Source organism: Rhincodon typus, chromosome 33 (genome assembly GCF_021869965.1).
Source record: "Rhincodon typus isolate 14 chromosome 33, sRhiTyp1.1, whole genome shotgun sequence".
In the NCBI taxonomy this organism is placed as follows: Eukaryota; Metazoa; Chordata; class Chondrichthyes; order Orectolobiformes; family Rhincodontidae; genus Rhincodon; species Rhincodon typus.
Genome location: NC_063364.1, coordinates 3,402,954 through 3,427,828, shown reverse-complemented (window position 1 = coordinate 3,427,828; position 24,875 = coordinate 3,402,954). Strand labels below are relative to the sequence as shown.

At 41.7% G+C, this 24,875-nt stretch overlaps 1 protein-coding gene across 1 annotated transcript in view; it reads right to left on the bottom strand.

Annotated features, from left to right (window-relative positions):
• arnt2 (aryl-hydrocarbon receptor nuclear translocator 2) overlaps positions 1-24,875 on the bottom strand; it is a 347,885-nt gene that overhangs the window by 45,954 nt on the left and 277,056 nt on the right. Inside the window, exons 15-16 of the mRNA XM_048616062.1 lie at positions 21,922-22,063; positions 1,774-1,942 (exon numbers count right to left, since the gene is read on the bottom strand). Of these exons, the coding sequence (XP_048472019.1) occupies positions 1,774-1,942; positions 21,922-22,063 (311 nt within the window). The remainder of the gene's footprint in view (positions 1-1,773; positions 1,943-21,921; positions 22,064-24,875) is intronic.

The window sequence follows — 24,875 nt, the reverse complement described above, 5'->3', positions numbered from 1 at the left end:
TTATTCTGAAACTGTATTCTCTGGTTTTAGACCTCAAAGTCAGAGGAATCATCCTTTTATCATCCATCTCTTGAGCTTTTTAAAATTTTCCTATGCTCCAGAAAGAATATAGGCCCAGTTTCCTCAATGTCTTTGCATAGGATAGATGCACAATCCCAGGAGTTGGTCCAGAGAACCTCTGCTGCAATCATTTTATAGCAAGTATATGTTTCCTCAAGCAAGGGGACTATAACTGCTCATGATACTCCAGCTGTAGTCTCACAAGGTTCTATATAGTTGAAGCGAGATATTTTTACTCCTCTCCTTGACAGATGGACCAAATGCACTCTAACAAATCTATGAATCAATCAACACCACTAAAACAGATGATTGGGGTTATTATGACACTGTCATGTGAAAATTGGCTTCTCACACAACAAAACTGACTATACTTAGTCATATTCATTTGTTGTAAAGTGCCCTTTGGTTTTCTGAGCCACACAATGTCCTATAAAACGCAATGAAGTTTTAAAAATTTCTTTTCTTCCTTCTTTCCTCCTACAATTGCAGTGAGGTGTGTTTTGCCTTTGATTTTTGATTCCATAACAAGCATGCCCAACTAGTAATCCTTTCAACTCCCTCCTGTAACCTCAATTCTAACCATTATCAACTCTTGTTTTTTTACTTCTATCTATATCCAATCCCAGTATTTATCTTCAGCCTATTGCCACCCATCTTCCAGTGTATCCTCGCTTTAAAGAAATGAAAGAAGAAAGAATTAAGAATAGTAGGGTAAATAAATATATTTTACAATGAAATGGTAGAGTGGAGACACAGCAACGAAAGATGTATGCATCATTGAGAAAGTGTGAGGAAACGGTCCATCACACTGGACACAGACGGTGAAAAGGAGTATAAAATGTAAAAAGTGCTCCACTATGTGGCCGGGCTCCAAGCTTTGGAATACGTTTCCTCTACCTCTTTCCTCTCTCTCTTGCTTTCTTCCTTTAAAAGGCTGCTTAAAAACTAAGATTGACTCACATCTCCTAATGCATCTTAATGCCATGCTTTGTTTTATAATACTTCTGGGGAGTGTGCTACGAGACTTATGTTAAAGATGTTCTACATAGTAAACAGGAGCAGCAGTAGGTGATTCGGCCCTTCAAGCCTGCTCTGCCATTCAACAAGATCCCGGCTGATGATCCAACTCAGTATCTTGTTCCTACTTTCTCCACCGATGTTTTGATCCCTTTCCCCCGAAGAACTACAGAAACATAGAAAACTCAAGTAGGGCATTCAGCTCTTATTGTTGTAGTTCTCTGACTCACAGGGATTCAGCAAGCTCTCATCTAATTGTTAAATTGTATTGGCAATAATAATCTACAGTGGTAACATAACACTTAACACAGCATAAACTTATAACAAGGAAGCATTAAGGACATCAAAGAGGAGAAAAAGATTTTGGTAAATTACGAAGCTGCAAATGGCTAAAGGTTAAAATGGAAATGGGAGTCAGATTCAGCATATGCAAATATGCAGCATAATGCATCAGTTATTTGTAATCAAGAATAGAAATTGACCTTACCCCTTCTGTACGTGAATAGAATATTCAGCATCTCTCTTATACATAAGAGTCCAAGCACAATTGTAGTGGAGCAGAGCTGCAATTTTACTTCATACATAAAATGCATGTTTTAGCAATCTTAAGCACATACTAACGTAACACAATGATCTACTCATCTGAGAAGATGTTGACTGAACGATCTCGCTGTTTACAATGAGTCATGTTCTTACCAAAACCAGTGGATCGATTTGCCAGACTGGTATAAGAAGGTCCTCCCGGTGAAGATGTAGACACAGGACTGGACAGGGGACTGAAAGTAGATGGGTCTGCTGGGAATGTGTGACTTGATCCTATGGCGAAAGGTGGTGACTGAGCCTTACCGGTTTGAGATGTTACTTGCTGCAAGAGATAATTATATTTTTAATGTGCAATTACCTTAAGTGTCAGAAAAGGTTCGCCGCTCTGAACGTGGACATAGCAAGAATTGCAGATACTGGACTCAAAGGCAACACAGTGTAGAGCTGGAGGAAGGCAGCATCACAGGAGCAGGAAAATTAACATTTCGGGTCAGGACCCTTCTTCAGAAATGGGGAGGGGGAAGGGAGCTGGGAAATAAATAGAGAGAGGAGGGGTGGGGCTGGGGAAGGTAGGTGGGATAGTGACAGTTGTATGCAGGTAGGGGTTGGTGGGAATTGGTCAGAGGGAAGGGTGGGGCTGATAGGTGGGCGAGAAGATGGACAGGTTGTGTCAAGTCAAGGAGGCGAGAGGGAGGATAGGTGGGGCTGGGAAAAGGTAGGTGGGATAGTGATAGGTGGATGCAGGTAGGGGGTCATGGGGATTGGTCAGTGGGATGGGTGGGGCAGGTAGGTGGGGAAGAAGATGGACAGTTGTGCCAGGTCAAGAAATTGGGGATGAGAGGGAGGTTTGGATGTGGGATGTGGGATGAGGCTGGGGGTGGTAGGGAGATTTTAAAATGGGTGAATTCGATGTTCAGGCCATTGGGCTGTAGGGTCCCAAGGCAGAATATGAGGTGTTGTTCCTCCAGTTTGCATGAGGCGTCATTGTGACACTGGAGGAGGCCCAGTATGGACATGTCACCCACGGAGTGGGAGGGGGAGTTAAAATGGTTAGCAACCAGAAGGGTTGTCGATTATCGCGTACGGAGTGCAGATGCTCCACATCGGGAGCAATAGATATGGTAGACCAGGTTGGAGACGTACAGGTGAACCTCTGTCAAATATGGAAAGTTTGCTTTGGGCCTTGGATTGAGGTGAGAGTGGAAGTGTAGCGATAGGTGTAATACCTCCTGCGTTGCAAGGAAAGGTGTCGGGTGTGGTGGGGTTAGTGAGGAGTGTGGAGTGGATGACGGATTCGTGGAGTGAGTGGTCCCTATGAAAGACAGATAGGGGTGGGGAGGGAAATATCTCTTTGGTTGTGGGATCGGATTGTAGGTGGCGGAAGATAATACGCTGGATGTGGAGGTTGGTGGGGTGACATGTGATGACCACGGGGACTCTGTCTTTATTTTTGTTTGGGGGGGGGAAGGCGTTTGAGGGCAGACGTGTGGGAAATGCAAGAGATGCGGTTGAGGCCATTTTTGATCACCAGAGGTCCTTGGATTAGGAGGACATCTGGGATGTCTGGGAGTGAAAACGTTCCATCTTGGGAGCAGATGCGGCGGAGGCGGAGAAATTGGGATTCTTGCAGGAGGGTGGGTGAGAGGAGGTGTAGTCCAGGTAGCTATGGGAGTCAGTGCGTTTGAAACAGATGTCAGCATTGAGGCGTTTCGTTGAGCATTTGCACTCTATGCAATAATCGACAACACCTTCCGGTCGCTAACCATTTTAACTCTCCTTCCCACTCCCTGGGTGACATGTCCATCCTGGGCCTCCTCCAGGGCCACAATGACACCACATGCAAACTGGAGGAGCAACACCTTGTATTCCGCCTTGGGAGCCTACAGCCCGATGGCTTCAACATAGAATTCACTAGTTTTAAAATCTCCCCACCCCCGGCCTCATCTCACATCCAAACCTCCCTCTCATTCCTGCCTCCTTGACCTGACACAACCTGTCCGTCTTCTCTCCCACCTACCCTGCCCACCGTTTCCACTGACCAATCCCCACCACCCCCTACCAGCATCCACATATCACCATCCCACCTACTTTTCCTCAGTCCCACCCCTCCTCCTTCTATTTATTTCCCAGCTTCCTTTCTCCTTCTCAGTCCTGAAGAAGGGTCCTGACCCAAAACGTCAACTTTCCTACTCCTCTGGTGCTGCCTGACTTGCTGTGTTCTTCCAGCTCCACACTGCGTTGTGTCTGGCACTCTGAGCAGTCTTTTTTTTTACTGAATTCAAATAAAGTATTCTATGTATAAATATACTTTGAAATCTTAGCAAAGCTAGAAAATGTAATGCCAACAAGATGAAAATTTTACTAATTGAACATATCAGAGTTCAGTTCTTTAAAAATGTATAAACAATATGAGCTGCTGATAACTACATGCAAACGTATTGAATTCCCATGTTCTAATTTTAATATCGATTTACACCATTTAAAATAAACCTAAATACGACCATTAACACAACAACACAAGAATTTTCAATCCCATCCTGAAACAGGGCATATTTTTCATAAACTTACCATTAATTTCACTGTACAAACTGTTTCAGGTATTAAGTCCTCTTTACATTTTGTTAATTTATGGTAAAGTTCCGGGTAATATCATTTTACTTGCTGTGCATTCCTTTAGACAGTAGATATGCTCTAAACTAATTACTTATCCCACACTTTCCTAGCTTACTACTTACTGCAGTTTAGAAATAAAACCTATAAAGGAATTTTAATTTTCCAGTTCCTTTTGGTTACGCACCTTTTCACTCCTTTTGTGCTGTATTTTTGCACCCTTCCCTAACACACAGATACTGAATTAAGGACAGGAGAAATAAAAGCAGGAGACTTTCAGCACTTGAGCCTGCTCTGACACTCAATAAAATCACGGCTAATTTGAAAATGCCCTAACTCCATTTTCCTGCCTACCATCCTGCGTCCCAATAATTCTTAACTCTTTTTTTAGATGAAAATTCTATCTAACTCTGTCTTCAATATTACAACTGCTCATCTCCATCTTAAAAGGATAACCTCTCATTTTGGTTCAACCTTTCCCCATAAGATAACCCCTTCATGCCAGAAATCAGATGAGTGAACCTGGTCTGAACTGCGTCCAATGGAAATAAATCCCTCTGTAAAAACGGAGACCACAACTGGATGTAGCACTTTAAGTGAGGTCTCACCAACACGCTGCACTTTTGTAGAAAAACTTCCCAACTTTTACACAGCAAACCCTTGCAATAGAGGCCAAAATTCTATCTGCCTTCCTAATTCCTCACTGTACGCAGGCTACTATTTTGTGATTCATGAACAAGGGTATCCAATTCCCTGTTAACTACAGCATTCTGTGGTCTCTCTCCATTTAAATAATACTTCAATTTTCTGTTCTTCCTACCATAATCGATAATCTCATATTGTCTCACATTACAGTCCATCTGCAAAATTTTTGCTGTCTCTTAACCTATTCACATTGCCTTTGCAGATTCTGTACGTTCTTCTCATTAACTAGCTTTCTTGCGCAATTCCATATAATCAGCAAATTAGGCTACAATGCAGCCCTTCAACCAAGTCACTAATAAAGACCGCAAACAGCTGAGGCCCCAGACTGATCCCTGCAGCACCCGATTGGTTCCTAATAAATTTTCTCCTTTCTAAAATTAATTCTCCAGTGCCGCCCTTTGAAGGGGCAATATTCACTTTAGTGCCTTCTTCCTTTTTTATATAAATGTACAAGCTTTCCTGCTTGTTTTTGTATTTCTTGTTAGCCTACTCTTAGCAGAATTGTACTCCAGCACAATCTGCAACTTCATGATCCGGCATATCCCCCACTCACCCATTACCATCAAGCCAGGAGATCAACCCTGGTTCAATGGAGAGTGCAGGAGGTCATGCCAGGAGCAGCACTAGGCATACCTGAAGATGAGGTGTCAACCTGGTGAAGCCACTAAACAGGACTACTTGCACACCAAAGAACAAAAGCAGCAAGTGATAGACAGAGCTAAGTGATCCTACAACCAACGGATCAGATCTAAACTGTGCAGTCCTGTCACATCCAGTCATGAATGGTAGTGAACAATTAAATAACTCACTGGAGGAGGAGGCTTTGCAAATGTCCCCATCATCAATGTTGGAAGAGCCCAGCACATCAGTGCAAAAGATAAGGCTGAACCATTCGCAGCAATCTTCAGCCAGAAGTGCTGAGTGGATCCATCTCGGTCTCCTCCAGTGGTCCCTACCATCACAGATACCAGTCTTCAGCCAATTTGATTCACTCCACGTGATACCAAGAAACAGTTGGAGATACCGGATACTGCAAAGGCTACGGGCCCTGACAACATTCCAGCAATAGTACTGAAGACTTGTGCTCCAGAAATTGTCACTCCCCTAGCCAAGTACAGATACAACACTGGTATCTACCTGACAATGTGGAAAATTGCCCAAGTATGTCGTGTACACAAAAAGCAGGACAAACCCAACCCAGCTAATTACCACCCCATCAGTCTACTCTTGATCCTCAGTAAAGTGATGGAAGTGATGTCATCAACAGTGCTATCAAGCAGCACGTGCTCAGCAATAACCTGCTCAGTGACACCCAGTTTGGGTTCCGCCAGGGCCACTTGGCTCCTGACCTCATTACAGCTTCGGTTCAAACATGGATAAAAGAGCTTGATTCCAGAGGTGAGGTGTGAGTGACAGCCCTTGACATCAAGACTGCATTTGACTGAGTGTGGCATCAAAGAGCCCTGGCAAAACTGGAATCAATGGGTATCACGGGGCAAACTCTCTGGTGGTTGGAGTCATACCTGACACATAGGAAGATGGTCGTGGTTGTTGGAGGCCAATCATCTCAGCTCCAGGACATCTCTGCAGGAGTTTCTCAGGATAATGTCCTTGGGTCAACCATCTTCAGCTGCTTCATCAATGGACTTCCCTCCACAATAAGGTCAGAAGTGGGGATGTTTGCCGATGATTGCACAATGTTCAGCACCATTTGCGGCACCTCAGATATTGAAGCAGTCCCTGTTCAAATGCAACAAAATCTGGGACAATATTCAGGCTTGGGCGGACAAGCGGCAAGTGACATTCGCACCTCACAAATGCCAGGCTATGACCATATCCAATAAGAAACAATCTAACCACCATCCCTTGACATTCATTGGTGTTACCATCACTGAATCTCCCACGATCAACATCCTGGGGGTTATCATTGACCAGAAACTCAACTGGACTCCCTACGTAAACACAGTGGCTACAACAGCAGGTCAGAAGCTAGGAATACTGTGGCGAGTAATTCACCTCCTGACTCCTCAAAGCCTGTTCACCATCTACAAGGTACAAGTCAGGAGTGTGATGGAATACTTCCCACTTGCCTGGATGAGTGCAACACTCAAGAAGCTTGACACCATCCAGGACAAAGCAGCCCGCTTGATTGGCACAAACCGACAAGCATCCACTCCCTCCACCACCAATGTTCAGTAGCAGCAGTGTGTACTGTCTAGAAGATACACTGCAGAAAATCACCAAAGATCCTAAGACAACACTTTCCAAACCCACAACCACTTCCATTTAGAAGTACAAAGGCAGCAGACGTATGGGAACACCACCATCGTCAAGTTCCCCTTCAAGCCACTCACCATCCTGACTTGGAAATATAGCACCCTTCCTTCACTGTCTCTGGGTCAAAGTCCCAGAATTTCATTCCTAATGGCATTGTGGGTCAACCCACAGCAGGTGGACTGCAGCAGTTCAAGAAGGCAGCTCACATGGTGGCACAGTGGTTAGCACTGCTGCCTCACAGCACCAGGAACCTAGGTTCGATTCCATCCTTGCACGATTGTCTGTGTGGAGTTTGCACATTCTCCCTGTTTCTGCGTGGGTTTCCTCTGGATGCTCTGGTTTCCTCCCTGAGTCCAAAGATGTGCAGGCTAGGTGGATTGGCCATGCTAAATTGCCTGTAGTGTTCAGGGGCATGTAGATTAGGTGGGTTATGGGGGAGATGGGTCTGGATGGGATGCTCCGAGAGTTGGTGTGGACTTGTTGGGCCAAAGGGCCTGTTTCCACACTGTAGGGATTCCATGACCTAACTAGGGATGTGCAAGAAATGCTGGCCTGCCAGTGAGGCCCATGTCCCTCAAATGAATAGAAAACAAAGCTCTTATTTTCTACTATCTCTCCCATTGTGGCATTGCAAGACTTTTAATTTGATACCATTCTCAACTTCCTCCGTTATACATGGATCGTTCACCCTTTGCACAGTCTTTCTTTATTCAGAAACGTGAATGGAAAACCCCTTTGTTGAGGGTTCTGAAATATTACTTCACAAGACTCCAACTGCTTCTCTATTGCTTTTTTAATCCTTTTTTCACTGTCCACTTTAGCCGACCTATCCCCACACCTTTGTAATGTCGTTAAGATTAAGAAACTTATTTCAGACCCAGACTTCGCAACCTCAAACTGAAAGTGCACATAATGGTCAGTCTTCTCGAGGGGACTTTTCACCATGAGATAAACAATTAAACAGGGTCTAATTCAATGTGTTTGTTGATGGAGTTGCAGTTAGAATAGCAGACTTCCAGGAATTCCCTGGTGTGTCTGTTTGACTTGTGCAATTATGGATGTGTTGTTCCAGTCAAATTCGTGTCCCTCGTTGTCTGTGTGTAGTGAGACAAGTGATCGCTTGAACTGAATTAGATCCTGCGTACAAACCAGTGAGAAACAGAACTGGAATTGGTACCAAACACCCCAACAAACTGAGGCATATAAATAACAAGCGGACAGAACACCAATGCTGCACCAGAGGCGCATTGACGATGTTACCTAGCAGGATGATGAAACTCTTGCAACCAAATCCACTGGCTCGGCGAGCATGTCTACTACCAGAGCCAGGTTGTGTTAGTAGCACTGACCTGCACAGTACATCATCATATGCTGAATTGCACATCAACCTCACATCAAGCAGCTATCACACTTACTGATCTTAAAAGTTTACTGAGGAAAGAAGCTGGCATGTTACTTCACCATGGGATTGTTCTCTCTCCAAATCATGTAGGCATTTATTCCCAAGCATGGTTTTTTGTCCTGTGTAGGGACATACTTTCAAGATTAGTAAATGCAAAACATATGTGAGTGTACACTAGAAAAAAACAGAGGCTTAGAAGGCTGAGAAAGCAATTGCGAAACTTTTCCCTCATGTTTTGGTAGAAACATTTAACCACAGTTTTGTTATATAGACATCCAGAAAACATAAATACAACAACACTAAATGTCAATTTACGTAAGCAGTATTTCAACAGGTTTTTCCATTGAAAACTGTTGTCAGTTACTTGTATCATAGGTTTTTACTTTGATGAACTGGGCCCTACTTCTATTCATTACATTTTGATCAAAACAGTTTATATAGAGTAAATACCTCACATAATTGCACAATCAAGTTATATGTCATACGCATAAACAATTTACTAAAGAATGAGCACTGACCATGCATGTTTTTGTGGTTGGAATAATTTAGTCCAGTAAATAGTATGTTCATGTTTATCTAAATGCAAAGATATTTGTCTCTTTCCAACTATACTATGTACAACTGCACTGATTGCGTTCACTCAACAATTGGTGCATGTAATTTGTTGGGCTGGCTGGAGTATGGGACATTTAGCACAGCTGATGGGAACACAGAGCTCCAATCACTATTAAAATGGCTGCAAACCCACCTCTAAGGCAGGGTGTGATCTTTTAGGACATTTTTGTCTTACCACAGAAGAACCTTGCTGTAATACATATATTGAAAATTCCTCAAAACAGTTCACCTCAGGTCCTAAAGGGTTAATTACATTAAAGTATGGCCATTAAACCATGCTCTGGCTGAGATGGACTGATTAATTGGAGTTCAATAATGATATATGCTGTGATCCTCTGGCACAATTCTGCTCCTTGGAAGAGAAAACTAAAAAGATATTTAGTCAAGCTGAAAGTTCCAAGTTTTCAGCTGGGAATTAAAATGTAGATCAGTTTCCTAGCTACGATGTGAATGAAAGGAAGTAAAATTGGGCGTGGATATTCTTTCCATTTTTCGAGATAGCTTTTTTTTTGTAGGTCTGTGTTGATTGAAGCATATTGCAACAAAAGCTTATAAAAACCCAGAATTGCTATTTTTGATCAATCACGCATATTCCATAAATCAGCTTTACAACACAAGTGAAGGAGGTAGATTTGATAATGTACACTGACATCAATGGAAATGCAGAGGTAAAACGAGCTTTTGATTCCTAGTTAAAAGTGTTAACTATCATACCAAATTTGGGCTTGTTCCAAGGAGTTCCAGAAATGCTGCTACTCATCCACATGGACCAATTATGTATGTTACATTGCATAAAATGTTGCATTAACTTGCTTTTATTCTTGGTTGTCAAAGACCGATCTGACCAAGGTGTTTACAATGGCAAGTTTGGAGGCCTTTAATTGGGCAGGAAAGTGCCAGGTGGGCATTTCAATGCTTTCCTGCCTCTGATCTGATTAAGGAACGAAGGAATTTTAGAACAAGGATGAGATTTCCAAAATAGAGGCATTGATTAACTGGGTGCCAGTGTGGATTACAGAACACTGGAGTGGTGAGGGAATGGAATTTGGTGTGAATGAGGATATGGGCAGTATTTTGGATAACCTCAATTTTATAAATGGCAGAATACGCAAGATCGGCCAGGAATGCATTGGAACCGTTAAGTCAAGAGGTTAAAAAAAAAGCAGGATTGGGGTTCAGCAGCACAGGAGCAAAGCCTGAGAATTTAAGGTTTTATTTTTAGTGTTTTATTTTAAATGGTGCGAACATGGGGAGGCAATGGCCTAGTGGTATTATGACTGGACTGTTAATCCAGTGACCCAGGTAACGCTCTGGGTTTGAATCTCACCATGGCAGACGGTGGAATTTGAATTCAATAAAAAAAATCTAGAATTAGGAATCCAGTGACAACCATGAATCAGTTGCCGATTGTCGAAAAACCCCATCTGGTTCACTAATGTCCTTTACGGAAGGAAACTGCCATCCTTGGCTAGCCTGACCTACATGTGACTGCAGACCCACAACCATGTGAATGACTCTCAACTGGCCTCTGGGCAATTATGGATGGGCAATAAATGCAGCCTAATAGTGACACTCTCATCTCGCGAATGAATATAGGAAAAAAAATGTAGCTGAATTTGGTGTCAAATACATCAAGGTTGTGAAAAGTCTGAAAATTTCCTCTATTTCAACAATTTTTAAGATATTCTTTCAAGGGATGTCAGCATCGTTGTCAAGTCACCTCAAATTACTCTTGAAATAAGTGGCTTGCTAGATTATTTCAGAGGACACCTAAGACACATGCATACAGTTATGAGTCACATGTAGACCAGACTAGATAAGGTCAGTATATTTCCTCTCCCAAAGGTCAGAGAATCAGAGATTTTTTATGGTAATTAAGAATCAATGACTATCTTTCAACTCAAAATTTATTATTTTAGTTTAGTAATCAAATTTAAATTCCAGCTGTTGCTGTGGTGGTAAAATGGACCAGAGTCTCCAGACCGTTAGTTTGGGACTGTAGACTACAGGTCCAGTGGGTTTACCAATATGCCACCATTACATGGATAGACATGAAATTAGTGTCACGATTAGATCTTATCAAATAAATGAGAAGACTTGAAGGGTTAAAAGACCTACTGCAGAGAGAAGGTCATTGACAAAGTAACTGAAGACACTAAGGAACTCATCTTGATATCCTGATGCTGAGATCATTAACCTCCAATAAGCACAATTATCATCCTTTGTGCCAAGTATGAATCCATCAGTTGGTAGTGTTCCCTGGTATACACTACCTTTAGTTTTCTCAGGGCTCCTTGATGTCGTTCTCAGTCAAACGCTGCCCTGATATCAAGATCAGTCACTCTTGCTAGACCGACATGTCCTCTTTTTGGTGGAAAGGACATAGCTAGTCAAATATCTATACTGTTGGGTAGTAGCCAGAAGTGTAGCCAGTCCTGGAGTCTTCAGTACTAATCCTGCAGCCATGTTTTGATGTCATATGAATTGAATTAACAGAATATTGATATTTGTGATGCTGGGGATTTTAGGAGGAGGCTGAGATGGATTAACCACTCAGTACTTCCAGTTGAAGGTAACTGTAAACATTTCAGCTTAATCTTGTGGGCTGATACATGAACCCCCAATATCAATTAAGATGGGGATATTTACATAATCTCCCCCTCCCTGTTAATTGTTTAATTGCCCACACGATTCATGATTAAAAGTGGTAGACTGCAATGCTTTGATCTGATCCACTGGTTGTGGCAATTTAGCTTTTGTGGTTTAGTATGCATGTAATCCTTTGGTTCACCAAGTTGCTACTCTTTCCTTATATATGCCTGGTGCTAACTCCAGCATGATCTTCTTCATTTCTCATTTAATCATGGTTGATCCCTTGGTTTAATGGCAATGGTGGAAGAAAAAAGCTGAACTGAGAGCTCTGGACTTGAAGACAGAACTTAATTTCCACAAGGACTATGCAGTGGTCTCTTCAACCAACACTGACGTGGGTTAATGATCTGCAAAACAGAAATTTGAGAGGACTAGGCCAAGTTGGTTCTTTCCTCTTCTTGCTTTCTCGTACAGGTCCAGGCTGGCAGCTATGTTCTCCAAAACGTGGCCAGTTCAGCAAATGGTAGTGCTGCTAAGCTATTCTTCATGACAGTCATTGATGTTCCTGGTCCAGATTATATTCTGTGCTCCTTGTACCCTTGATGCTTTATCCAAGTCAATGCAAGCAATGAATCATCGGTAGTGGTGGTGGTCATGGGATTGCATTGTGGTAAGTGAAAAAAAGCAGCAAAAACCTTTGACCTGATGCCATGAGACCTCATGGTGTCTGTTCAGCATTCAGGTTTCCTCCATTTTTACAGTACATCACTGTGCCACCACTTCAGGTGGGTGTGTTCCCCTGGTGTGTTTGGATATACTGAGAGAATGGTGGAGGATTCCAGGACATTGGCTGAAAAGTATGATTCAGTGAGTATAGTTATGTCTGGCTGTTGCTTGACTTGTTTTTGGATGGCTCTCCAAATTTTGGCACAGGTCCCCTAATGTTAAGAGGAATTTTCCACTGTAGATCGGGCCAGTTGCTGATGCCCACACTGAAGTAGTGATGAGTTCAATCATAATTCTTATGCCTTATTTTAGTGATTTGATGTAACTGAGTGACTTGTTAGGCTATTTCAGACAACAGTTATTGTCAACCTTGTACAATGGTCTGGAGTCACATATGAGCCAGATTCCTTCACTAGAGGAAACTGGTAGACCAGAAGGCATTTTATGATAACCCAATTGTTTTGTGTTAAAATTATTAGCATTTTATTTCAAACTTATGTAAGTAATTAAATTTAAAATCCCCAGCTCGTAATTTATCTCTCCAAATCATTAGTGCAGGCCTCTGAAATATTCATATAATAACATTACGAATAAGCTTCTATATTGAGCTTCATAAAATATACTCTGTTCGTGAATTTGACAAGCAAATCTTCTGAAACTAAAGCATTCTTTTTACAGGAACTAAAACATTATGTGTTCCAACTTTTTGAAAAAAATCAGTTGAAGCAATGACACATTTTGAAATACTTAAAAGCAACAAATGAGTTCTTCTTCTTGGCTTGGGCTCACTCCCAACAAAATCAGAAAGTGGAAACATCTTTTCTATGTTATCTGAGACAGTTTCCATGTACATTAAACTTTGAAGTGGCAAAATGCACTAGGTTCAAATGCCTGCTGAAACATGTCACCAGCAGCCATGCAAAGACTTATTGAACTGCCCTCATGCCAGAGAATTTTCTGGAACCAAATTTCTCTTCAGTTCAGGTTAAAAACCATTTGGTGGAGTTCAAACAAACAATCTCGCTGACACCACTTAACTACATTCCAAGTTACAGAAATTTTACTATTTACTAAATATTGGTCATGTGCAAATATGATCAAACCATGTTGCAAGTGTTGCCCTGTCAAAAGAAAATACTTTGAAAGCAAATCAACAATAACTTGCAATTATATAGTAATTCTGAAGTAGAAAAAAGTTTAAAGATTCTTTGTAGGTGTATACTTAGAAAAAAGCTGCACTTATTTTAGCATGAGAAGTGTAGATATTCATTCTTCAAACTCTCTGCTTGGGTCACTGACAACACCTTCAGATGGACTGGATTAAATTTACAAGTAAATGGCATTCTGGTAGAAATTGGACACTTCACCTTTGTAATGTCAATGAGACATGAAACAGATCATATTGTTTTAAAGCTGTATTTCCTTGCTTAGTTTTTGAAGTGAACTAAAGCATAGCTGTGGCCAATCATAAGATGCAACCTGACTACAATTTCTACAAGCTCTAATCAGCAATTACCAGGTCAGAGATTAGACAAACATCCTCTTGGAATCTCTTGTATTAAACTGGACTGAATCTTGTATTGTGTGAAAATTGCAGTCAACAAATACAAAGGAACACTAAACAATAATACTCCCTAGCACCACCGTCGAAACTCATTATGTCTGCAAAGGGGCTAAAGCCAACTAATTATCTCATACAATGAACGTGGTTTTGAACAGGGGTATAGAAAATTTGCCTTGCTATATTTGTGGATGTGGTAATAGCCCTATCTATCTCCTAAGATGAAAAATTGCACCTTGCCCAGAGATAAAGAAACTGATTGATAAGTTGGAACTGACTCCTTAATGGATCCATCATATGATCAAAAGCTTTTCCGGTCTTTGAGAAGCCTTACTTGCGTACTTTTGAAATGTTAGCTCAGTCTGCCAAGAATCGAACCAGCTGCTAACACAATAGCCTGGTTCCAGGCTAAAACCCAAGCCTATTTAAAGTCCAAGTAAACCTCCTTAAAACCTAGTTTCAGCAGAAATTTTCTATTCTACTCAAAAGAGGAGCTAACTCTATGTGCAAACCTCATATTGCTGTGATGTTGTGAACTTTAAAAGTAATTCTATAACACCTGCCATGGTTGGATAAACCTGTCTGAATTTAAGTCGCTACAAATGAAAGAATCCTCATTGGACATTAACTTTCCAGACTCTAGAAATCATGTGAAATAATTTATAAGTCATTCGGAATTATAAACTCTTTCCTTTCCTTCTTCTTCCTTGCATGCTAAGATGTGTGTGCAGATATTGCAATAATTATCTACTGGGTGTGAATGCCACAGCTAGAATACTATGTGCACTCATAGGAGGGATGTGATTACAGTGGAGAGGGTGCAGGGGAGATTTACCAGGATGTTTGCCTGGGCTTCAGTTATGGAGAGATTGGACAGACTGGGGTTGTTTTCCTTAAAACAGAGCAGATGGAGAAGGAACATGATTGAGATGTATAAAATTGTGAGGGACATAGCTAGTGTAGAATATAGAGTCATAGAGGAATACAGCATGGAAACAGGCCATTCGGCCGAAAGTGGTCCATGCTGACTCCGGTGCCCACTCAGCTAGTTCCAGTTGCCTGCATTTGGTCCATATCCCTCTAAACCTTTCCCATCCATGTACCAATCCAAATGTTTTTTAAATATTGCTATCATAACTGCCTCAACAACTTTCTCTGGCAGCCCGTTCCATATACTCACCACTCTCTGCGTGAAGAGTTTGCCCCTCAGGTCCTTCTTAAATCTTTCCCCTCTCACCTTAAACCTATGCCCTCTAGTTTTCAATTCCCCATCCCTGGGAAAGAGGCTATATGCATGCATCCTATCTATGCCCCTCATGATTTTATACATCTCAATAAAGTCACTCCCTCATTCTCCTACATTCCAAGAAATACAGTCCTACCCTAACCAACCTCTCCCTATAATTCAGGCCTATTAGTCCTAGCAACATCCTTACAAATCTTCTTTGCACACTTTCCAGTTTAACAATGTCTTTCCTATAACAGGGTGACCAAAACTGTACACAATACTCCACGTGCGGCCTCACAAATGATTTATACAACTGTAACATGACATCCCAACTCCTATACTCAATGCCTCGACCATTGAAGGCCGGCATACTAAATGCCTTCCTCACCACTTTGTCTAACTGTGACGCCGCTTTCAATGAACTATGTACTTGTAGTCCTTGGTCCCTCTGTTCCACAACACTCCTCAGGACCTTACCATTTACTGTATAAGTCCTACCTTGGTTGGACTTTCCAAAGTGCAACACCTCACACTTATCTGTATTGATTTGCATTTGCCAATCTTCAGCCTACTTCCTGAGACAGGAAAAAACTTTTACCCTTCAGAAGGGATCAAAGACCAGGGGGCATGCATTTAAGGTAAAAAGCAGAACATTTAGAGGACATGTGAGGAAAAACCTTTTCACTAAGATGGTGGTGGGAAATCTGGAAGGGTGGTAGAGGCTGAATCCCTCTATACATTTAAGAAACATTTATATGTGTACTTGCAATGTCAAGGAAAACAAAGCTATGGGCCAATTGCTGGAAAGTGGGATTAGAATAGTTAGGTAATTGTTTTTGACTAGCATAGACATGACAGGCTGAAGGTCCTTTTTCTGTGCAGTAGATCTCTCAGACTCTATGACTGGTGGTGAGTTTAATCTGAGGGCCAGTAGGCCTCAGGCGAGGGATGAGGTGATCACATCATGGTGATCTGAGCCAGTACATGGAATTGAGCCTAAGCTGTTGGTGTCACTCTGCAAACAAACCAGCTGTTCAGCCAACTGAGTTAACTTGCCGTTATACATATGTATATAGGTGCGTATGGGCACGGGCACACACACACACAAAGACGAGGTGCACAATTCAGGCAGGTAAGGCTAAACTTCACAGAACCAAAGCCTAAAAAGAAACCATTTGAATCACTGTGGTATGTGGTTCATTAATTAGAGCTATCCAGTTTAGCCTCACTTGTCTGCACTTTCCCTGTTATTCTGATTTTTTGTTTCCTTTTTAAGTATCGATACAGGTTGATTTTGCAATTGCTTCTACCATTCTTTTGGGTAGTGTATTTCAATTAGCTGAATAAAAAATTCTGATTTCGGCCTGGTTATCAACCCCCTGCCAGTGCGAATTTCTCCTGAATATTTCATGATAGGCCTTTTCTGCTCTAAGGAGAATAATCCCAGTTTTTCCGGTTTCTCCAAGTGAAAGGCCATCATCCAGCAAATATTCTCCGCACCCAGTCTCAGAACCTAACAATCTCCCTAAAGTGTGGTGCACACAATTGGGCTCAATATTCTAGCTGAGACCTGACCAGCATTAATAAATATTTGGCATCATTTCCTTGCTTTTACATCTTATGTCTCTGATTATAAAGCCAGATATTCTGCACGTCCTTCATTTTAAAAACCTTTCAACAAGACTTGATAAAATTAAACTGCACTTTAATCATCTTGCAAAGTGCTTTGGGCTTCTGTATCATGTTCCAGTGCATACCTGGCTTTTGAATTTTAACCTGCTGCTGCACTAGGTCATGGCAACGTTCTAGTTCTGTGCTTGAGTAGATAAATGCTGAAAATTGTTATTTTTATTATTTCTTTGGTAATTTTATTACTGGGTCACGGGACTCGCTGGATGTAACTGGCCCATGTGTGTAATTAAATCTTTTTCCTAAATAATATTTGTGTAAAAGTTCTAAGCAGAAACTAAATAAAGCACAAGTGATAAAAATGCAAGTTTTTTTGACTTGAATCATCTATACTTGTCTCTCAGAGCTAGATATAAGTAAAAGAAGAAAATTATATGTATGGTCAAAAAGATATCAAATTAATCTTTGAATAGTTTTTGCAAATTAGTTGGTAAAAGAAAGAAACATAAATTCTGTTATTGAATGAGGGACGGCATACGTTGAAATTTGAAAGGGGAAAAATAAACAATTTTTTTGTAGGCTTTCTAAAGAATTCTTAGCATAAACAAAAGAAAGCATGCGTCTTGTAATTAATCTTGCTTGATTCCTCTCTTGATTGTCCTGACTTCCTCTCTAAATGAAAAACGAAGCATTTAAATATAGATTCTACCGGAATAAAATCTTTCAAAATTCTTTCTACAGTTTTGCTTCAAATTATTTTCAAAAAATCAAGAGAAAACACACACCAAACTCACACAATGCAGCAGCAACAGGCATTGATGTAGCTGGGAACTTTACAGCTGATTGAGCAATGGCTTTGGAAAAAACAGTTTTGTTCAATTCAGGCGTTTCAGAGTGATTTGTGTAAACTTATTAGGGTGAATCTTATATTCTTTCTGCTAAGTTTGAATTCATCGGGTTTTCTTGCTGTATTTTGCCAAGCTTGCCTCATTAACAACTTACCCTGGCTCTACGGCATCTCTCACATCCAATTCCAGTCCCATTGTACTGTTCCTAAAACAACTTATGACTCAGTGGATAACCTGGAATTCACCAGCTTCCTTTGCACCCGTGCCATCTTTAAAAGACCTTTGTGCACCTGGACTAGCACTGTTCCTGACATTAGCCTTGAACATAGCAGAGGGAAAATTGCTGGCCTGCTTGACGTCAGGGGCCTGAAGGTCCCGCAGAATGGGATGGTACAAAGGTGGGCTGTCCTCTTTCCCAGCACCAGCAGTGAAGGTCACATCACCAGAGAATGTCAGCCTGGTCCGAGGATGCCACCTGGGATAAAGCAGTCTCCACCTTCTGAAGGAACGCAAGCACTGTAGGAGGAAGGTCAATGTCCTTCTCCACTCCACATGGGCAAGTTCTACCATCTTCTCTCTGATATCTCACACTCACTTTGCTACTGTACCAATCTCCCACCAAGGCTCAGCCCCTACCACTTTCACTAATGCCTGCAACATCTTCATCACTCACCTATCGCATTCTCCCAACACCAGTAACCCTGTGTGCCCTCTGAGTTCTGCCACCCACTTTCATCTCCCTTCATGCCTGCCTCTCCTTCATTCCAGGAGGAAAAGAGCCCACAATAGGGTAGAGAGACTCAACACAGGTGATGGGCTGTCCAACGTTCAGTTCCTCACCCTTTATGTTGAGAGCATCCTTACTCTTGACCACCTTGAGTGGCTGACTGACTGACTGCTTTCAAGTCTGGCATCTGAGTGTGCCCTTGATTTATTGTGTTGGGAACCCCTGAGTGAAGGCTGAGACCTGAGGCCTCAGATCCCCAAGACCAGCGGACAACTATGTCAATCTTCCTTCCTTTGTGTCTGTGCTGAACAGAATGCAAAACAAGAGTATAATGAGCCTGGCATTCATAGCTGAAAGGGGCAAAGTGCACAATATCAATGCAAAGCAGGGACTCTGTGTACTATGAAAGCAAGTGAAGAGCATGAAGGTACTGCTTGGTTCGGTCCATGAGCTGGATACATGTCTCTGAGTGAACAGTCTCCCTGTTGCTGCATTACAACGATAATTGCTGGTGCAGACCATGGTACAGCATGGAATTTCAGAAGCATCCTCTAAGTGACTGCAGATGCGCCAGGTGGGCTCTTAAACACTGGCACAAATTGGACGCTAATGTCCACAGACATTGGATGCTTGTGGCCAGTGCCTGTAGAGTGTGCCCTGAGATCATAGTCTAATAACGAGGCTCCTATAGGAAAGGAAGTTGTGAAACTAGAAAGGGTTCAGAAAAGATTTACAATGATGTTGCCAGGGTTGGAGGGTTTGAGCTATATGGTGAGACTGAATAGGCTGGGGCAATTTTCCCTGGAGCATCGGAGGCTGAGGGATGACCTTAAAGAGGTGTATAAAATCATGAGGGGCATAGATAGGGTAAATAGGCAATGTCTTTTCTCGAGGGGTGGGGGAGTTCAAAAGTAGAGGGCATAGATTTAAGATGAGAGGGAAAAGATATAAAAGAGATGTCAGGGGCAACTTTTTTTATGCAGAGGGTGGTGTGTGTATGCAATGAGCTGCCAGAGGAAGTGGTGGAGGCTGGTGCGATTACAACATTTAAAAGGCGTCTGCATGGGTATATGAATTGGAAGGGTTTAGAAGGATATGGGCCAAATGCTGGCAAATGGGACTAGATTTATACATGATATCTGGTCGGCATGGATGGGTTGGACCAAATGGTTTGTTTGTGCTGTATATCTCTATGACTCTACGATTCTAAGCAGCGGGGTGAATTTGCCAGGTATCCACTCTGGTGTCCATGCTGAGTTTTCTCAAGGGCCAGCTTGTTTGGTGGGTTGAATACTAATAAGGTGAGTTGGACCACTGATCGTCTGAGTTCATTCAGAAATTAATTGTTTTTTGGTTGGAGAACTGTGCCAGCTACAGGTTTAGCTTAGAAATACACAGCTCGGTGCTGCTCATAGTGACTCAAGAAAAATGCTGTTTTATCCTATATAAGACACAATGTATTATACATATTAGCCATTGTACATATGTGACTGAATAAATTTGCATTTATACTGAGTACTATTAGTGTTATCATGGATTCATAGAATCCCTACAGTATAGAAAGACACAATCCGGCCCATCAAGTCTGCACCAACCCTCTGAAGAGCATCTCCCCAGACTCACCTTCCACCTTATCCCCATAATCCACATTTAGCATGGCCAATCCACCTAACTTGCACACGTTTGGGAGAAAACACACGCAGACTTGGGGTGAATGTGCAAACTCCACTCAGACAGTCATCCAGGCCGGATTTGAACATGGGTCCCTGGTGCTGTGAGACAGCATTGTTAACCACTGAGCCAACATGCCAATCTCCTGAGTTACCTTCATTTTCAAGGTCCATGACTGTGATGATAATCGTTAGCTACATTTCCATTGGACAGGGCTTTCATAATTTGGAAGAGATTCATTAGGTCATCAGTCAGCCTTACTTTTCCAAAAAGAGACCCAAACTGTCAATCCTTTCACTATGTGCATACCCACAGTTTTTTGGTATCACCCCTGTAAATCTTCTCTGCATGTCTCCAGTGACTCATATCCTTTGCGTAATTTGGCGATCAGAAAACAACTAAAGTTCAAAAGAGGTTTAGCATAACATGTTACAGATCCCTTTAGAAATGAAGCTTAGTTGCTTGATATTTTCCATGGCCTTGGTAACCTGTGGCGCAACTTTTAGTGATTTTGTAATGGTGCTCTGTGATGACTTTGTTTATTTACTCCACTCAGAACGTTCTCCCTATTTTTCCTACCAGCATGTATTACCTCAAATCTATTTGTGTTGGGTTTCATCTGTTTTATTTGGAAGGTCCTGAGGTTATGAATGACTTTATACAAATGCAAGTGTGTTACTTCTTTGTCTTATCTGTTCCTTGTAAGAGATGATGGTGTTTTCTTCTTTCAACCCTGTCCAAAGGGCTCAGACAATGATCTTGGAATGGCAGAGTGTCATTGATAGCAACAGGGGATGGTGCCTGTCTGTTGCGTCTCTAGAGGTATGGAGTACCCATTGTCAACACTGATATAGGCCTGGGAGGCCTCAAGATTTGGGACTAGATCTCTGGCAGGTTAGTGAGTGGATGCTTTGTGCTTCCTTGCTGGATTGGCATAGATCTCTGGAAGTTACAGTCCATTAGGTTAAAAGCTTATAGTGAAGGGAAAAAAAAAGTACACCATGTTCTAATGTAGGGAACACAGAAATTAACACAAGAGCTTCGAAATTGTACTGCACAGCGATGGGTCAAGGAATCTGTACAGGAATAAATAAATATTCTGACTGTTGCTTCATGAACCAAATTCAAACTCACTCCTCATTGTACTTTAATAGAAGGGTGTTGCATTATCATACTGATGTCCCTCGGGGGAGATAATCTGCTCCTATCAATTCATTGTGACCTTTACATTCTACGTGGTTGACTCTTAGCGATGGCAGTAAAATGCAATCTTGCCAACGTTACGCACACCTTGAGAACAAAGTTTACTTGAATGACTGCAAAGTGAACATCCATCTCCCAGTACATGAATCAACAAGTGAGAAAATATCTCAAAAAATGATACTTATGCATTGAAGTTTAAGTTGTGGTGACAGTGCTTTCTTTTTGCAAACCTGGGCTGAAGTGCTGCAATGATCTAGAACACAGCATACATCTGGCAGAAAGTCAGGGCATTTAGTTTTATTAACAGCATGATTAGTAGTAACGTTGGACCAGAATTCACTATAAGAAAGTAAACCCATAATTCACAATTTAAAAACAATCTACAAATTATGTGATAATAAATTAAACATAATAGAGGTTTCAGTATAAATCATCAACTGTAGATCCTAGGTTGTTGTTCAGAAACCAACTATTTAAAATTAATCCATCAAAACTGTCATACAGCACCTGCCCCGGGAAAGGTGGTCGACTCCCAGTCCAGGATGTTGCAGAGACCTGGTTCGCATTTGATTGGCGAGATATCTGGGCTAAAATCTGGCCTGCTGAGGATGTTTGCTGAATGATGTTTCCACCAGGTACCATTGACGTGCTGAATAGACAAGATTACAAATCAGTTACCAAACAACCAACCATATCCTCAACAATATTCATTTACACAGTGTTTTTAATTCAATATAACATCTGAAAGTACTGCACAGGAGTGTTATCAGACAAAATTTGACATCATATCACATAAGGAAATATTAAGTCAGTTGAGAAAAGCCTTGAAGCAGTAGGTTTTAAGGAGTGTGTTGAAGAAGGATATTGTAAGAGGTAGACAGATTTATGAAGGGAATTCAAACTTCTCATGCTTAAGCCTTGTCAACTGAAGGTAAAGATAAAGGTAAAAATTGAAGGAAGGATAAAGTTTCCACAGCCCTACTGTCTCATTAGACAGTGATGGCTGGGGTTGGTTTAACCTGATGGTCCCCCTACCTTAGGTGAGGGGAGAGGCTGTGAAGCAAAGTCCTTTGTGGTAACCTCAGCCAGTACAGGAATTGAACCATTGCTGTTGACATTACTCTGTATCACAAACCAGCCATCCAGCCAACTGAGCTAACCAACCCTCTTGTCACCAATGATGAAGAGTTAAAGTTAGAAATACACAAGAAGCTAGATACGGACAAGAACAGAGATTTTGGAGGGCTTTAGGTGTGGAATCAATTTGGGAGAATGATGCATATACAGGGATTGGAAAACAATTTTGAGAATTTTAAAGTGACCAGAAGGGAACTGATGTAATCATTAAGCAAGTCAGAAATGGGTAAGTGGGGCTTAGTGTATGTTAGGACATAAGCAGCTTTGGAACTATCAATTTTGAAATAATATTCTAAACATCAATAAGGCCAGTTGAGAAATAATTACTATTTATGTCCACTGTATTTAAAAGATATAGGAGGTTGAGGGAAGATGGTGTTTACAGGTGAATTGTGATGAAAATTTCAATAATGAATTTACTACCATAACTGACTTCTACATTACAGAAAAATATAATTCAATCAATATGCAATCTCTTTTTGTTCCAAACTGAAAATAATCTGAAGACTGGCAAGGTCATTGGTCAGCTATTGAATTTTTAGAAGTGTTTACAACTTATTCCAAAATTGCCTACCAGATCTACACTGAAATAAGGAAATGCTCTTCTTTCTTGCAACACATCATCCAGCACTTGATAATTCAAACAGCGAAGAAAGGCTTCCTCAAAACATCCCAAATATAAATTGTATTTGTAAGAACACACCTCATCCATGCGTTATGTTTTTCAGGGTGAGACCACAGGTTTCCAGTCAGAAAACACTCTTCAACCTTCACCCTCTGTTTCCTGCCATATTTTGGATCTAATTTGTCAAATTGCCCTGGAACCCATAGGCTCTTAATTCCTTAAAATAGCCTGCCAATGCAAAACCTTCTCAAAAGCCTTTCTCAAGTCCATGTACACTACACTAACATTTCTTAAAAAATTTCAAATATATACTTTATTTATAAAGTATCTTGATATACATAGTCACTAGGGCAGTTCGATTCTGTATAGCCCTTCATATGGAGAACAAACAAACCCAAGACATTTCTTCCTTACACATGGGAATATTTACATACATTTGAGGCACCAGGTGGGTCTGTTAACTGAACTTTGGGAGTAAGACCTCAGATGGTGGTCTTTCACCACTGTGCTTTGGCGGCAGCTGCCCCAAGTTTTAGAACGTCCCGCAGCATATAGTCCTGGACCTTGAAATGTGCCATTCAGCAACACTCGGTCGAGGCCAACTCCTTGCTCTGGAAGATCAACAAATTTTGGGCAGATCAAACAGCATCTTTCACCGTGTTGATGGTCCTCCAGGCACAGTCAATGTTTGTCTTGGTGTGTGTCCTGGGGAACAAACCGCAGAAGCATACAGTCCTACATCATGGAGCAGCTGTGGAGGAACCTCAACAAGAACAACTGCTTCTCTCTCCAGACTTCCTTCACAAAGGTACATTCCAGCAGGAGATGTGTGACATACTCTACACTCCCAAAGCTGCTTCAAGGGCAGTGTGTGGTGTCGCAGAGAGACCAGGCGTACATGAAGGGTCTCATAGGTAGTGCTCTTCACACCACCGGCCAAGCAATGTTTTGGTGCTTGTTGGAAAGTTCTGGTGATGAGGCATTCTGTCAAATGACTCTGACAGTCTGCTCAGGGAATTACCCAACAGAATCCATCCTCTCCTTTTCCTACAAGGTCTCAAGATTGCTATGTGCTGACCACTTCCTGATGGACTTGTAGTCAAAGTTGTTTTTCTTTGTAAATTTCTCCATAAAGGAAAGGTGATATGGAAAGGTCCAACTACTTGGAGTATTCCGCGGTGCCAAGGCCTGTCCCATCATTCGCAAAACCTGGGACAGTTAGAACCTCAGTACGTAGTGACACTTGGTGTTTGCATATCAAGGGTCTACACACAACTTGATGCAGCTACACATGAAGGTGGCCATCAGCATGAGGGTGATGTTTGGTACATTCTTCCCTCACTTATCCAGACATTTGCAGCTGTTGATAGAAAGGTAGGTGGAGGGACAGGCAGAACTGGTCGTGTCTTCCTCACTGGTCTCAATACACACGGACAAAGAAGGACACGAATTTGACTAGGATAACGTATCCATAATAGCACACGTCAAACAGAGACATAGCAGGGAATCAATGGAGGCCTGGTATTCCAGCCTGAACTCAGTCAACAAACACATCAAACTGGACCTGATATACAAACCACCGAAAAACAGAACCGGAAGTAATGCCATCCACCCCAGCAAACTGAGGCATATATATAATAAGCGGGAAAGAACACCAATGCTTCACCGGAGGCGCACTGACGATGTTACCTTGCAGGGT